Source organism: Aptenodytes forsteri, unplaced genomic scaffold (assembly GCF_000699145.1).
Source record: "Aptenodytes forsteri isolate BGI_AS27 unplaced genomic scaffold, ASM69914v1 Scaffold296, whole genome shotgun sequence".
In the NCBI taxonomy this organism is placed as follows: Eukaryota; Metazoa; Chordata; class Aves; order Sphenisciformes; family Spheniscidae; genus Aptenodytes; species Aptenodytes forsteri.
The window spans coordinates 2,921,122-2,935,336 of NW_008796181.1; the positions used below are offsets into that span (position 1 = coordinate 2,921,122).

General features: G+C 40.6%; 1 protein-coding gene across 2 annotated transcripts in view; it reads left to right on the top strand.

Moving 5' to 3' along the window:
• DPP6 (dipeptidyl peptidase like 6) overlaps positions 1-14,215 on the top strand; it is a 433,849-nt gene that overhangs the window by 366,226 nt on the left and 53,408 nt on the right. For both annotated transcript variants that reach the window (XM_009287806.1, XM_009287807.1), the window contains exons 9-11: positions 7,204-7,358; positions 8,485-8,582; positions 13,511-13,634. In XM_009287806.1, the coding sequence (XP_009286081.1) occupies positions 7,204-7,358; positions 8,485-8,582; positions 13,511-13,634 (377 nt within the window). The remainder of the gene's footprint in view (positions 1-7,203; positions 7,359-8,484; positions 8,583-13,510; positions 13,635-14,215) is intronic.

Here is a 14,215-nt window from a genome sequence, read left to right on the forward strand (position 1 = left end):
AGACACTCAACCGTACCATCATCACAATCGTTGAGCTCTATACAATCAAAACACTCCCTAACATACAGGGCCACCCCACCGCCTCTCCTTCCTCGCCTGTCCTTTCTGAAGAGTCTGTAGCCATCCATTGCAGCACTCCAGTCATGAGAGTCACCCCACCATGTTTCTGTGATGGCGACATGACCTTGTTGACCATGCAGAACACATGAAAAGTCCCATGGGGTTGTCCTCAGCGCCCAGTGTGAACCACCTCGCTGAAATGAGCTTCTCTCCAGGCCCTCAGCATCTGGGCACAGGGAGGCAGAAAGCACTGGCCAACCCCTCGCCCGCTGTCTCAACACAATATTCTGCGGGAGCAAGGGGCTGCAAGGCTGCACAAGCAGAAAACAACGTGTTCAAGCAATTAAACCACATGACTAAGGCAAAATTAATGACACTTGCAGCCCACACCTTCCCTGTGCTTGAGGAAGTGCAAATGTCCTGGCTGGGCTCCTTACCCCAAGACAAAGGGCTGCCACCTTCTCATGGCTGCTGAACACATGGGAGCTCCTCACCTGTGTCTGTTCGGCTCTGCGGCTGCATAATGCTGCTGCCATCGGGTGGTGAGCTTTTCGGATCAAGGATTTGATGTTTAAATCATGCTCTCTAAAGCATGTCCTAAAAAATGCCATGAAAGCAAGTAATATTTTATCTTCATAAGCTTGTTGCCTGTCAGTGGCAGAGGAGGCTGTGTGTTTCGAGTAGGAATAAAGGGTCACTGGGGTGAGCATTGCAACTCAGGTTTTCTTAAGGACCTCTTGGATGATGGTACGAACACCTTGAGAACGGTGGTTGTCTGCATACCAGAACTGTGGGATGGGGCTGAGCCTGGAGTTTGGGCTCAGCCAAAAATTTTTTCTTTTCTTTTTTTTTTCTACAGAAGATTGTTGAATTGTTTACTGGCCCTGCAAAATGTCTTTTTTATTCACCTGGCTCAATTAGACAACTGTGAAAGAGGATTAATTGCACTGAAAACAGTAGTGCTGTAGGACTATTGCTGACATCAGAATAAAATAATGTCAACACAGGAAAATGTAGATTGGATATAGTAATACAAAACAGTTTTGCACTATTTGCATACACATAACTACTTTTACACCCATTTTATACCTATTACAATGACTTAATGGAAGTTGGTGTAGATCTACACTACAGCAACTGAGAGTAAAATTTGCTTGTGTATATATGAAAGATGTCAGGGTGGTCTTCTAAAGCCATCCCTGAAACACATGTCAGTGAAGGCCGATACAAACAATGTGTTTTCCCTAACTGGGCAAAAATACTTGCTTTCAAACTACACAATAGTAATCGATTTGGATGTGTGGTTGGTGGTTTGAGATGGTCTAGTAATTGATTTTAAAACAGATGGCAGCTGTCAAATAAGCATTTGTATTTATCTGATGTTTCTATGAGAACCCTTGGGGTTTCACTATCTCAGAAGTCTTTGTTTTCTCCTTTCCTAGACCCCCTTTCTGTTCTCTGATCTTTCTTCCTCTTACGTTCTTTTGATGCTTCCTACTGACAAATTCTTTTGAGCTTTCTTTCCTAATGTAAGCCATGGCCTTAATGTTAGGCTTTAATTTCATTTTGTTTAAAATTCCTTTTTATTAATAGTTTTAAACAGCAAAATGTCTTCAGCACACCAAATACTTAATGATCTGAGCATCATCTACAATACATCACACAAACAAAACCATTGATTATGCTTCCTGGAATTGCTGCAGATTGCCACATCATCAATAAATAACATAGAAGGGGAAGTTCCCTCTGTCAGACAAAATCTTGCATAATTCTTTGTGTAAAAATTAAAATATTCTGAAATTAATGGGAATATTGACAGAAAACTAGATATGTTTGTGCATGTGTGTGCATATATCTATATCTACTCAGAGGAGAATCAAACTATTTATTTTCTGTCTCTGTCTTCTGTGGACACAACATTAATAATATTGGTTTGATTTCCTACTGAAGAAGAAAATGCAATGTCTGGAACAAGAGGAGAATTTTAATTGTATAAAAGAAATTGATTTATTTAATAGGTAAAACCTTATAAATGCCTCTACCCATTACAGCCTTATTTTGACCTCTTGAGATGCAGAAAGCCTCTACTTTTCTAGATGCAGTTAAAAAAACCTTTCTGCTCAGTCTCCAAGGACACCTCCTCAGCTGTTATAAATGGAATTTACTTTTTTGAAGTTAATGACACTGCAGTTGTTAACTGCAGCTCATCCATATAACATGAGGGGCTTTGCCAAGGGTGGACACACCGTTCAGCTCTCCAGAAGATCTCTTGTTTATCTGCAGTACGGATCTACGTGTGAGTCATTTTGTCTTGGAAGAGAAAAGGTTAGTTTCTTTGCATTCATTGCAATATTTTGCCTGGGTCTTCTTATTAGAAGACGTTAGCAGTTAAAGATTGAAAAGCTCTTAGGACCAGTCTTGCACTGACTTGCTCGCTCCTGTAGAAGGGCTTTATGTGCCACCGCCAGTGGGGCTGCGTGGGTATGATTACCACGGCGCTCCCAACGAGGGGTGGCACTGTGGACACAAGGGAACGGGCACATCTTGAGGATGGCTGTGGAGTGACGAGATCCTGCCTTGCACAGAGCAGAAGCATGGGGGTGGCTAAAGGAAAGTGGCTGATCAGGGTGATGTCTCCAGCTGTTTTCATTGCACATAGGACCCGGGGTATTGATGCGTGTAATATGTATAGCCTCGGTGGGTAAATTATGCAGCTGATACAGCTGTATGCCTCTGTTGACTGTGATGACAGAAAAACAAATATACTTTTTCACTTGAAAATTATTTCTTTATTACTTTTTGTCAGTTTTTCCTCCTGACATCATATTCATTCATTTTTTTGGAAGTGATAGAAAGGGATTGCAATGGTACCTGTCAGAGGATTGGTCTGTCCAAGCATCCTTGTCTTCTTGTGCACGTCTCTGCTTCTGTTAACTCACACTTGCAAATTACAACTTACTTGTGACAACATCAAAAATTGGAAACAACGCCTAAGCTACCAGTGGATTTCCCAGTCAGTCATTGGTGAAGGCTTCGCTCTTTCCCTAACAGCAAGACAGAACTTTGCCACCTTCAGCAGAAAGGCATGATTCACAAATATGACTCAGGATGGGCAAAGGCTGCAGAACTAGTTAGATTTTTAGAAATGCATGGAGAAAGCCCCATGGCCATGGCATTTACATGTACTTATTAACAAAGAGGAGCTCTGCCAGTCTAGAACTCTGCGCAAGCCTGGGAAGTGGATTTGACATGGAAATGTCTGTAGAAATACCACAATGGCAGATTATGGTTCACAACATTAAAACCATCTGTGTGGATTTCCAAATGTGGTCCATACAACAGGTTTTATCCAGAATCTGCTGGTTGCCACTGAGGTTGCAGAAGATAAAGCCCTGATGCTCTTCCCTGCATTGATTCTATAAGGGAAGGCAGAGGTCTGGATGCACTTCAGTGGGACTGTTCAGTGCTTAGACAGAGGTGGACATGAAAATTAGAAGTATTTGATTTCTATGGCCAAACCTCTGCTAAAGGTGTTATATAAGTATCAAAAGGAATAACAAAATCCACTTGTGAAGATTCCTACAGGATTGGGGTGGATATTGTCCATGGAGGAAAGGATCAGATCATTTTTTGAAATCCCTTCCAGCCCTATTTCCTATGATTCCTTGAAAAGTTTGTTGCCTAAAGTAAGAGACAAGTCTCCCATTTCATTGCTCTTGCAAGTACTGCTGACATTGACTCAAAGTTTGAAACAAGCAGACACTTCCTTTCCTTTTATACATGTGCTGGGCTAGTTTTGGATAACACTCCTAGTAGAAATGTCCATCCAATCTCTGATCCACTGTGCAGTCCATCCAGGGATTGCCCTCATGGTATCACAGCTAAATGCTACATCCAAACCGAGATTCATCACATCTTGTTATTTGGCAGCTGAGAACCACAGCAAGGGACTTCGCCTTTCTGCTTCCTGATGGTAAGCAGGAAAGCATCTATCAGGAAACGCATTCTTCTGAAGAGATGGCATTCCTGCTGAGGGCAGCCTGATTCATTCTGGATGCTATTCAGGTCTTGATACCAAAGACTACCACCTACGTAATGCACTGAATGCAGCAACCTTTAATTCAGCTCAGGGAAGATTCCTCTCATCACACCTCTGTCATTGCCTCCAGTTTCTTTTCTCATCCAGTCTCTAAAATGGATATATACCCAGTTGTCACTGAATATACTCCGACCTAGGACTTCAAATGCTCCTCCTGAGGGTCTGTTAGCTTTGAAGACTCTGTTTCACACAGCTTTGAAATGATCATTCAATTGAGTCTTATTCAGCTAGAAGAGGGATTAAAATACACATACTGTGACACTTCTTGAGCATAAACATTTCACTGGATTACGAGCTGGCTGATACATATCCCCACCAAAGATTCACTACTTATAAGCAAAGTCATCCAGCTGTTTCAGAGTGGTTCGATATTGAATGTGGTAACATGGAATAAGCACTGACTTGCCTCAGACACTGTGCTTGAACCCAGCCACCAAGTCTGAACAGGCAGTATCACAGTCCTTGTCCAGTTAAGGCAACTGCACACTTCATTCTCACTGTTTTTAGGGTTTACACATCCCAGTGTGATGGCTGGCAAGCAAAGCTGTGGAGAAAGAAGAAGCACAGAGCCACCAGCAACTGACTGTGAGGAATCTCCGCAGCTGGCTCACAGCATCCCTACATCATGTAGCACCCAGTGACCGCAAGCTTTGTGGAAGAGAGCAAAAGTTTTGATCAATTATCACTTTATACTCTTAGCTAGGAGGTTATGAGGTATACGTGGAGGGGGGCTTTGGTGTTTAAGATGAACTTGGTTTCTTATATATGTGAAGTGGGTTCTAAACTGACTTTAGAAAGACCCAGGACTATTGATTGTAACTGATTTTCTGAGCATGTGGTAAATGCAAGTGGAAAGAATAAAGTGTCCCCAAGAACAAATTGTCTCAAATTGCATTTTATTTTCAGCTGAAACTTTCTGATATGAATGCATTTTATATTTCATAAGAATGTTCTCTAGTTTGCTAAAACTAACTGATCTCTCTAATAATGGCAAGGTCTTGGCTTTGTTTCAAGGCAAAGGTTCACAGAATTAAATCTCATTAACAGAGGGCCACAAAACCTGCACTAAACCCCTTCTTGGTGTATGCCTTTCAGCAGAACTGCTTCATTAACTCTGAGATCCTGGAGAAAATGTTTGCTGAATAAAGTCATTCCTAATTAATGTTAAAATGTCAAGGATTCATCTGCCATCCATTTTTACTCCTTTTCCTTTATGCTTTTAATTATCTCTTTAATAAGCAACAAATATAAAAGTCAAAAGCAGCATCTTTTAAATGTACACACAACAGGTGAGACAATGCAGCAAGGCAAATTTGCCAGACGTGCTTTCCCATGTAATATTTGCAACTTCCTAGACATCCTTCCGAAACCTCACTTAGATGTTGCCATTAAGTATTGATTAATTAATTTGTTATTTGTAGAAGGGATAACTATCGAGGGTGATTTTCCTTTGCATCCTTTCTAATGTTACCTTGAGTTTTATCTCAAGCCATATGCCAGTCTGGATTAACAAAGGTGTTCATTTTGCTCTACTGTCTATTCTCCAAGGATCACTCATCAAAGATTTTTTTTTTAAGAAATAAAAGTGTCTTTGGTGAGTTCCTACTCTTCAGACCAGAGGGACATTCTGGTTGGATCGAGGGGTCATCACAGGGTGGTGTACAAACATGGTGGGTCTGAACTCTGAAAATCCTCATTTGTTTTTGCAATGACCAGCGATAACAGCAGACATTGGAGCTGCTTGGACTTCAGTGATGAAGGCTTAGAAACACTCTGCAGCCTCTTTAATTCTTATTCTCACATTAAAGTAATGAGACCTGTCTTCCTGCCCATCAATCTGTACAGCATATGCAAGTCCTTCTGCCATGGTTTAAATAGGAATGACTCATATGATATTAAGCCTCTTAATGAAAATGGATTACATTATTGCCTTTTGCAAAATGGGAGGTTTAAAAAGCCAAGTTAGTGTCTTCCAAATGTCAGTAACTGGAGACACTTTGGACAAAGAGTGAATTTTATAGCTTTTCTGGATATCTGCAAGCTGAAGTCATCTTTGCAATGAAGGATAGTAAATGATAAGAAAAACTATTAGAAATTAGAAGTTCTTTGAATTGGCGTTTAATGAGAATTAGGTTCTGCCAGCCTTCAAAATGATTTCTTATGATGGCAGTCTTGTTTTCTCCTTACATACTTGAACTGACATGTTTGTATTGGCATCTTTCTGAGTACCTTTTCAATAACAACTACATTATTCAAATCACCAAAAAAATCTGTAATCCCCAAATTCAGTGGTACAAAGGATCAGTCTTTAATACTGGCTATTTATTGAAAATTGCTTTGCAAAAGTGATTTAAAAAATGAAATAGGGATAAAAGTCAAGATGGTATCCAAGCCACAGACTCTAAAGCCTGGTATCTTGTAAAGCGTTACAAAGTTCCAGCACTGCATGACTTACAGAAAATTGCTATTTTTGTTTATACCCAATTGGCAACAGAGCTTAGGAAGATTTAAATTGTAGCTGAAGCACTTGTAGCTAAGTATAAATGCCGTTTGAATCCATTGATACGTGTCTAGTGTGACTTTGTGAACTCTTTATGGAGGAGAACTAAATCTCAGTCATTGCAGTTCTCCGTTAGCCCCGAGGGAGCCTCGGTTATGTTACCATCGGGCAGGAGGGAACCCAAGCTCTGCCAACACGTGCACGTATATATGTTCCTGTATCCATGTACAGGACACATAGTAGAGGCAACAGGGCCTTTTATGCTGTCATGAATATGTGTACAAATATGAATAATTTGATGTTTCTTGAGCAAGATAATTATGCTTAATAACCTATATATTCAGAGTAATTGTTATCAATTGTGTTCATTTGTGTATATGGCATAATTTAATGAGTATTTTTAATTGATATTCCTGTGGCATCTTCCCTGTGCTGTGATTAGACTGGGATTTTCATATCTACACTGTTTCATTTATTGCTAACTAGTAATTTACGTCTAATAGCCTTTTTTTCTGTTCTCGCCTTTTTTTTTATTTTTAATTAGAGGAGATCTTGAAGACTCATATTGCTCATTGGTGGTCTCCTGATGGCACCAGGTTAGCATATGCAACAATTAATGCCTCCAGAGTCCCCACCATGGAGATCCCGGTATACACCGGCAGCCTTTACCCTACGGTTAAAGTGTATCATTATCCAAAGGTAAGGGAAAATACAACAAACAGTCCTGTTGTTCTATGAAAAAAAAAATATTTTTTTTTTCCAGTAGGCTCAGACAGGAGACTGTATAATAGTGCACATTCATAGGCAATGAAAATAAACAGATCTAAGGGAAGATCAGCTGTTCCCCAGTGAATGGGGTCTTCATTACTCTTTAGTTGCATTTGTAAAATTGCAGTTTTCTGATTCGAGTATTAGTCATTCTAAATATAATGAAAATAAAATTTAAAAATGCTTGCTTTGTACCCACACAAAAGCAATTTTGCTTCCATGCTAGATACGTGTCTGAGAGTTTGGAAGCCAGCATTACTGCATTTAGATACAGTTCCTTTTATATAGAATGAAAATGTAGTATTTGGGCTTCCTTAGAATATCCAACGCCTAATGTCAGAGGAGCTAGTCTGATTTTGGAGACATGTTGTGCCTGATCCTTGCAAAGAACACAGTGAAAGACAGAAAAGAGATAAGAGCCAATCTCTCCTTGATTGCAGAGACCCGTACAGCAGTCCTGCAGCGGGTACACAGCACCAGCGCAGCTCTCTACCGGTATTGACACACTGCTGCTGTTATTGCTGTAATTTTCTACTATAAGAGTACAGAAGTGTACTGTGCTGCAGTCATTTCTTCTGGGTGTCTCGCTTTAGGCACTGATTACCTCACATGTTGGTCCAAATTGAACCATAATTTAACAGGAGAGTTATCCACATATATGCAGGTTTTGTGGAAAGTAACAGTGATTCAGCAGGGGATGCCCTTTCCTACAATACAAAATGAATCAGTATTTTACTATGTCTACCATCATCCTGTTAGACAACCTTTTACGAGAAGACACATAAAATAGCGATATTTCTAGTCACCATGAAAAGTAGCATCTTTTACCAGGGCTAGAGGTGTCCTAAGTAAAATTACCCCTTGGTTGTGCCTACCAACCTCTCCATACCTCTGTGCCACATCACTACAGTTGCAGTTTTCCTGTGAACAGCTGCAGCAGTCCAGTCCCTTATACAATGGGAGTGCCTTTTATAATCTATGGGGATTATAAAATGATAAATCAAAACCATTCTGTGTTGTATAAGATATGGTAATTTATTCTTATTTTAAAATCCAGGCTGGAATGGAAAATCCAACTATTTCTTTGCATGTGATTGGTCTGAATGGACCTACCCATGACCTGGAAATGACTCCCCCCGACGATCAGAGAATGAGGTAGGTGCTTTCTTGCCCTGGGATGCTGGGCCCTGTTTCTGTCTGGGATTTAAATCAGTCCCTGACTTTTTTCAAAAGCATTTTACAGTGTCTTTCTCTGCCACTATCAAGGAGTTTCTTTTTGTGTAAATCTGTTCAAAGTTTTTCAAATTGTTTTGCTTCTTACATGTATTTTTATAGAACATTATTAGTTTTTTACTTGAAATTGCTGTGACCCAGACTAACTTCAGTGTAAGGTTATTTTTAGACAACTTGGCAGAATGTCCCAAAATCCATAACACTTACATTTCACATGTAATCACATGTAATATCAAGGGGATATTGTCTGCAGCCTGCATGAAAGACCATGACACAGAAACATGGCAGCCCTATAATACAGCAAACACGAGCTCGCTGCTTCATGACACGGACAAAGGAATGAAACCAGGCAGACATTCTGCAAATACATTGCCCAATCTTCATTAAAAATAAAAAGGAAAGCTCTTTGCTGTTCTTAGGGCAAGCATGTTTTAGAAATTGGCCTGCAATTCAGCCAACTACTTAGACACCCGTTTCTAATTAAGTAAGCGCTTAAGTCTGCATTCAGCAAGAGTTTAAAAGTTTGGCTTGGACTTCAGCGTGTGGTCAAAGCTTGAGCTACGTTTATGGGTCTGTGAACAGTTGAAAGGAAGATCACGTTGTTCAGGAGAGGAGCAGCTTTAGGTAATGCATGGCACTCCTCCCTGCAAAGCTCGGAGATTAAAATCCAAATCCAAATTTCAGTAACTTTGATTTAAACTTGAAATAGCTTTATAGCAGGCCAAGAGAAATCAGACTCTGCTTCTACATCTGAAGTATCCATAGTGACCCCTCCAAATGTAATGCTGCAAGATTATCTTTCCCAGCCACATCACTTGCTCTTGTAGGAGCATCCAACCAACATGCATGCTCACCTTTTTTTAATGATTGCCAAATTAGATTGCTGGATCTGTAATTCCAGTGCCAATAAAGATAGAGGTAGAGCACAGAGCTAATGAAACAGGGCAGCTTGGAGGGCAGGGGAGGGTGCAGGGGTGATCTTCATTATGCATGGTAAATACATAAGGCCTGTGGATAGGCTGTGTAGTCACCTGATGAGAGGATACTAAACCAGTGAGATCATTTATGGTGGGAGTTGCCTTTCTTTGCTAGGAAAGCTAGTGTCAGCCTCAGACCATGTTTTCACTGAGTAACTCTGAAATACCGCAATTCAAATCCACTTATGCAACAAAAGAGGTATGACCTGTGAACAAACCAAATGGGCATAACTGCACTTGCCTTTCAAAAAAACAGCTTCAGATCTGTATACAGCAGGCAGCAATTCAGGATCACAGTATCCCCATCACAGTGTCCCAACCACAGTATTAGAACTGCGGCTCCTGGACAATATCACTTTTCTGTTGCTAGCATACTCTGTAAACAGAGAGACTCAGAAACAGTTTAGTTAAAGTAATAACTTCAGACTGCAGGATCCAAGTGTTGTTAATAAATTTGTCCTATATGGTTATGGGTGGCTGTAATTTATTTGGTTGCGATCAATATTGTAAAATGATGGAAGATATATCATAATTAATTAGTCTCCGTATATTTCATCAAAACCATGGCAATTTTCATCCCTAGGGCATGATATAAGTAGTGCTGCTAGAGCAATAGGCGTGCATTTTCATTATGCATATGTTTTCTGAAATGAGAGGATTAGTGTGACAACATTTCATTAAAAAAGACAAGAGGGGTGTACCATACAGTTAGTTACAGAAGGGACTTTCAAAGAAGCAGGGGAAGCTGGTGATAAGGATCTTCAAGCAGAGCGGTCCTATCATCTGAAGCATTTCAATGTGCCCAATCTGTTCACGCAGATGATATATGGACAGAGCGGTACTTCCTGGTGTTCTCTTTAGCTGGAGCAAAGTGTTTTAGTACAATTAATAAAGCTGAGAATAAAGTGGAGATATGCCAGGGTCTTTTTTCCTTCAAAATTAAAGGAAGTCAGAAATTTTCCACAGAATTGGGATATTTTTCAGTTTAAAAAAAAAAAAAAGCAAAGCTGATGATGGGAAAACATATTTGGGGGGAAAATGTACAATTCTGATAATTTTTCCTTTTTAAAAATCTTGTATTCTGAGCATTTTTTGCCAAATTTTCTCCAATGCCATGCTTTTCTGTGAGAAAAAGAAAGTGAAGTGAAGGGAAGGGGTGGAATTTGCAGGGAAAGAAAAAGTATTATAGCATTTAATGCCTGACAGGCATTTTTTATTTTGGTGACAACCATTGGACCCCAAGAGTTACATCAGCAGGTGGTCAGAATTGGACCACGATCCAATTTATTTCCCACATCATATTTGCATCCCAGGTGGCAAATTAAAGAAAGATGTTATCTCCCCTGAATGCAGAAATCGTCACTGGTCCTTGCATAGGTCATGAACAAATAAATAATGGAGAAACTCAGACAGCTCAAGTCTGGATCAGAGGCAGGAGCCGGCTGTGCCCCAGGGACCATGGGCTGGGCTGCTGCCTCTCACTTGGCCACATGATGTATCATTGTCTGTTCTTTGTGGTGTTTATGGCTTTATTACTGTTGTCATACTTTCAGTATTCATATTTTAGATTCATACCTCATATTTTAGATTCATACCTCCAAAAAGCAGCCAAGTAAAGCTAGGTTATGAATAAGGGCACTGCACAATAACCAGTCTCAGATGACTGCAAACCCAACCACCACCGTCTTTACTGGGATGGGGAAATACATTGCAAAGCTCAGCTTAGCTGCACCCTTCCTGAAGGAGCTCAGACAAGTTATTCCTTTCCTTTGGGAGGGTGTAATCTGCCCTGAAGTGGATGACTACAAACAAAGTGGTCGGGCACCTGCTGGTCTAGATTTCGCTCTATGGGAAGAAATAGGTTCTCCTTAAATCAGCTCCGTATAAAATCTGGGACAGGTCAGGCGAAGAGGGCTTGGGAAATGCACTGACTCCCCGTTTCTCTCCACTGGCTGCTCAATCAGTGCAGCTGCTGGAGCTGCAAGTGTTTAAAATTAACTGAGATTAATCACACCTTATTGTCTCATTTTCCTCTGCAAAATGGGAAACATAAAACTTGGTTGTCCTACAGAAGAGGTGTGAAGTGAAGTAAATTAAAGACTCCACACTACTCTGAGACTAGAATGATAACTATAAAAGTATCTGCAGTTGTCTGCTGGCTGGGGTATCTGTGGGCTTGATGACTGGGAGAGGCTTCAGAGAGAAATTGAGACTCCATGCCCATTGCCAGGGTGGTAGGGAAGACAATGTTTGACCTAAAATAATAATTAAAAGTTCCTGAGAAAGAACTGTGGCTCCTGTGTTCAAACAGCGAGAGAGATGTAAAAATTGAATATATGTCTTTCAAACTTTAAATTGGATTTATGGAAAAAATGCTCTAAGCCACAATATGTACTATATTCACATTCCTTTTTTGGGGAGACTGAATCTGCTCAGTTAATTTTGGAGAGAAAGAAGAGATGGTTTTACAGTTTAATTTTGCTTTGTTGTTTTTTTCCTCTTAGGGCCTATGCTGTTGCTGATAAAGAGTAAAATTACAATTTTATTTCAGGCACTGAATTTTCAGACTGCTGTTGTCTCACCTGCAAGTATCCTTCCTTCCAGTGCAGTGGATGCAATCGTTGAGGTCTTTTGTTATTTTTCCACAGCCAAATTCAGGCACTAAATATTACTGAAAACTACAAAATCAATTTCCAACTTGTTATTTTGCTAGACAAACGGGCCTTTGTTGCTTTTGCCCTTTCTCTTCCGTATATGCAGGAGCGCTTGCCAGAACACAAAGTACTCTCCAGTGACACAGCATATTAATTCCAATGAGAGCAACAATTCCTTATACATATTTTATAGCAAACAAATGAACTATTAAATTTTTTATGGACTGTATGCTGTGAAAAGTCATATTATAATTTAAGGGTGTCTTTGGCCCACATAGCCCAGCAGTATATTATAACATCACCAGCTTTGTCAGCTCAGCCAGAGTTTTACCCTACAGATAAAGTGGTGAAGCCCTGAATTGCTGCAGAGGTGGACATCTGTGAGTACCACCGCAGACTGGCTCTGAGAAGGCGACCATCGGTGTATTTATTCGTGATCCTGTATTTTCCAGCCCAGCCCAGCCCAACCTAAGGGGTTCCATTGCTCGCTATTGCACAGGACTTTTCCTAAAGATATTGATTACAGGGCTGTGCAGCCCACACTGGTGATTTACTCCAAGTATTATCACAACCTGATATCACATCCAGCAATAGAGGATGGTACAGGGAATGTGGGATGGCAGTTTTGCCAATGCAAACTGTCACATCTCTGCTGATCGTCTTTATGGCAACCAGCTGCATCTGCTTTACAGAAACACTGTGTCTCTCTAAACTATACCCTTCTTGCCATTTTCCTTTTAATACAACACTCATGGATATTTTGGTGTGTAGTGGGCATATTTAGAGGCCATTAACTCTTCATAAGCATAAAGAATCCAACCACTGGCAGTGATGGTTCTGAGTCAGCCAGTTAGTGTGCACAGAATGGAAATTGTTTGCAATTCCTTTTCCACCTGTGCATAAATTTGTAGCTCCAGGCATTTCAATCCTTCTTGGAAGACGGAATAGCTTGAAAGATTCTTTATCTCTGCATTCGTCTCTTCTTTGAAAATGACTTTCAGAAGTGGCAGATAAAACACTTGCCCAGCCCTAAAAATGTCATTTTTAGGGGTTGAAATCCATACATAAGGCAGCCTAGAGACATCAAGACACAGCTTTCTTAATAACCAGACATCTCTCCTGGACCATTTGCCTGCAGCAGCCTTCAACTTCTCTGCCACGTGGCAATTCATTAGGATGTCAGTATTGTGATTTCTTTTATGTATGTCTGTGTTTGCAGGGACTACTATATAACCATGGTGAAATGGGCAACCAGCACCAAGGTGGCAGTAAACTGGCTGAACAGGGCCCAGAACGTGTCTATCCTGACGCTGTGCGACGCCACCACGGGAGTCTGCACAAAGGTAGAAGAGATGAGCCAAATGGTCGTTTGCCATCGGTTTTCATAACCCACGCAAGGAGAAAGTATTTCAGTTACTTTACCTGGCAACAAATCAGCTGGCACACATTTATTTAGGCAGACATAGAATATAAACAATGTTTGCAATATTTACTTTTTTTTTTTTTTCCACACCTTCTAGAAAGCCAGGAACACTCTGTGTGTGTGTGTGTGTGTGTAAGAGAGTGATTACTTGTCTTGAAATAACTGTATACATGCACAAGCACACACACACATCAACAGTTTGTAATCTGAATATCTTTGCAACATTCTAGTTTAATGGCATTATATATATTTTTTATATATATATACACACACACATATATATATATACACACAGAGGTGCTATGCTGGACCTAGAGGTGCTACGCTGGACCTTGTTCTCACCAACAAAGAGGGGCTGGTGGGGAATGTGAGGCTCAAGGGCAGCCTGGGCTGCAGTGACCACAAAATGGTGGAGTTCAAGATCCTTAGGACACCGAGGAGGGCACACAGCAAGCTCACTCCCCTGGACTTCAGGAGAGCAGACTTTGGCCTCTTCAAGGA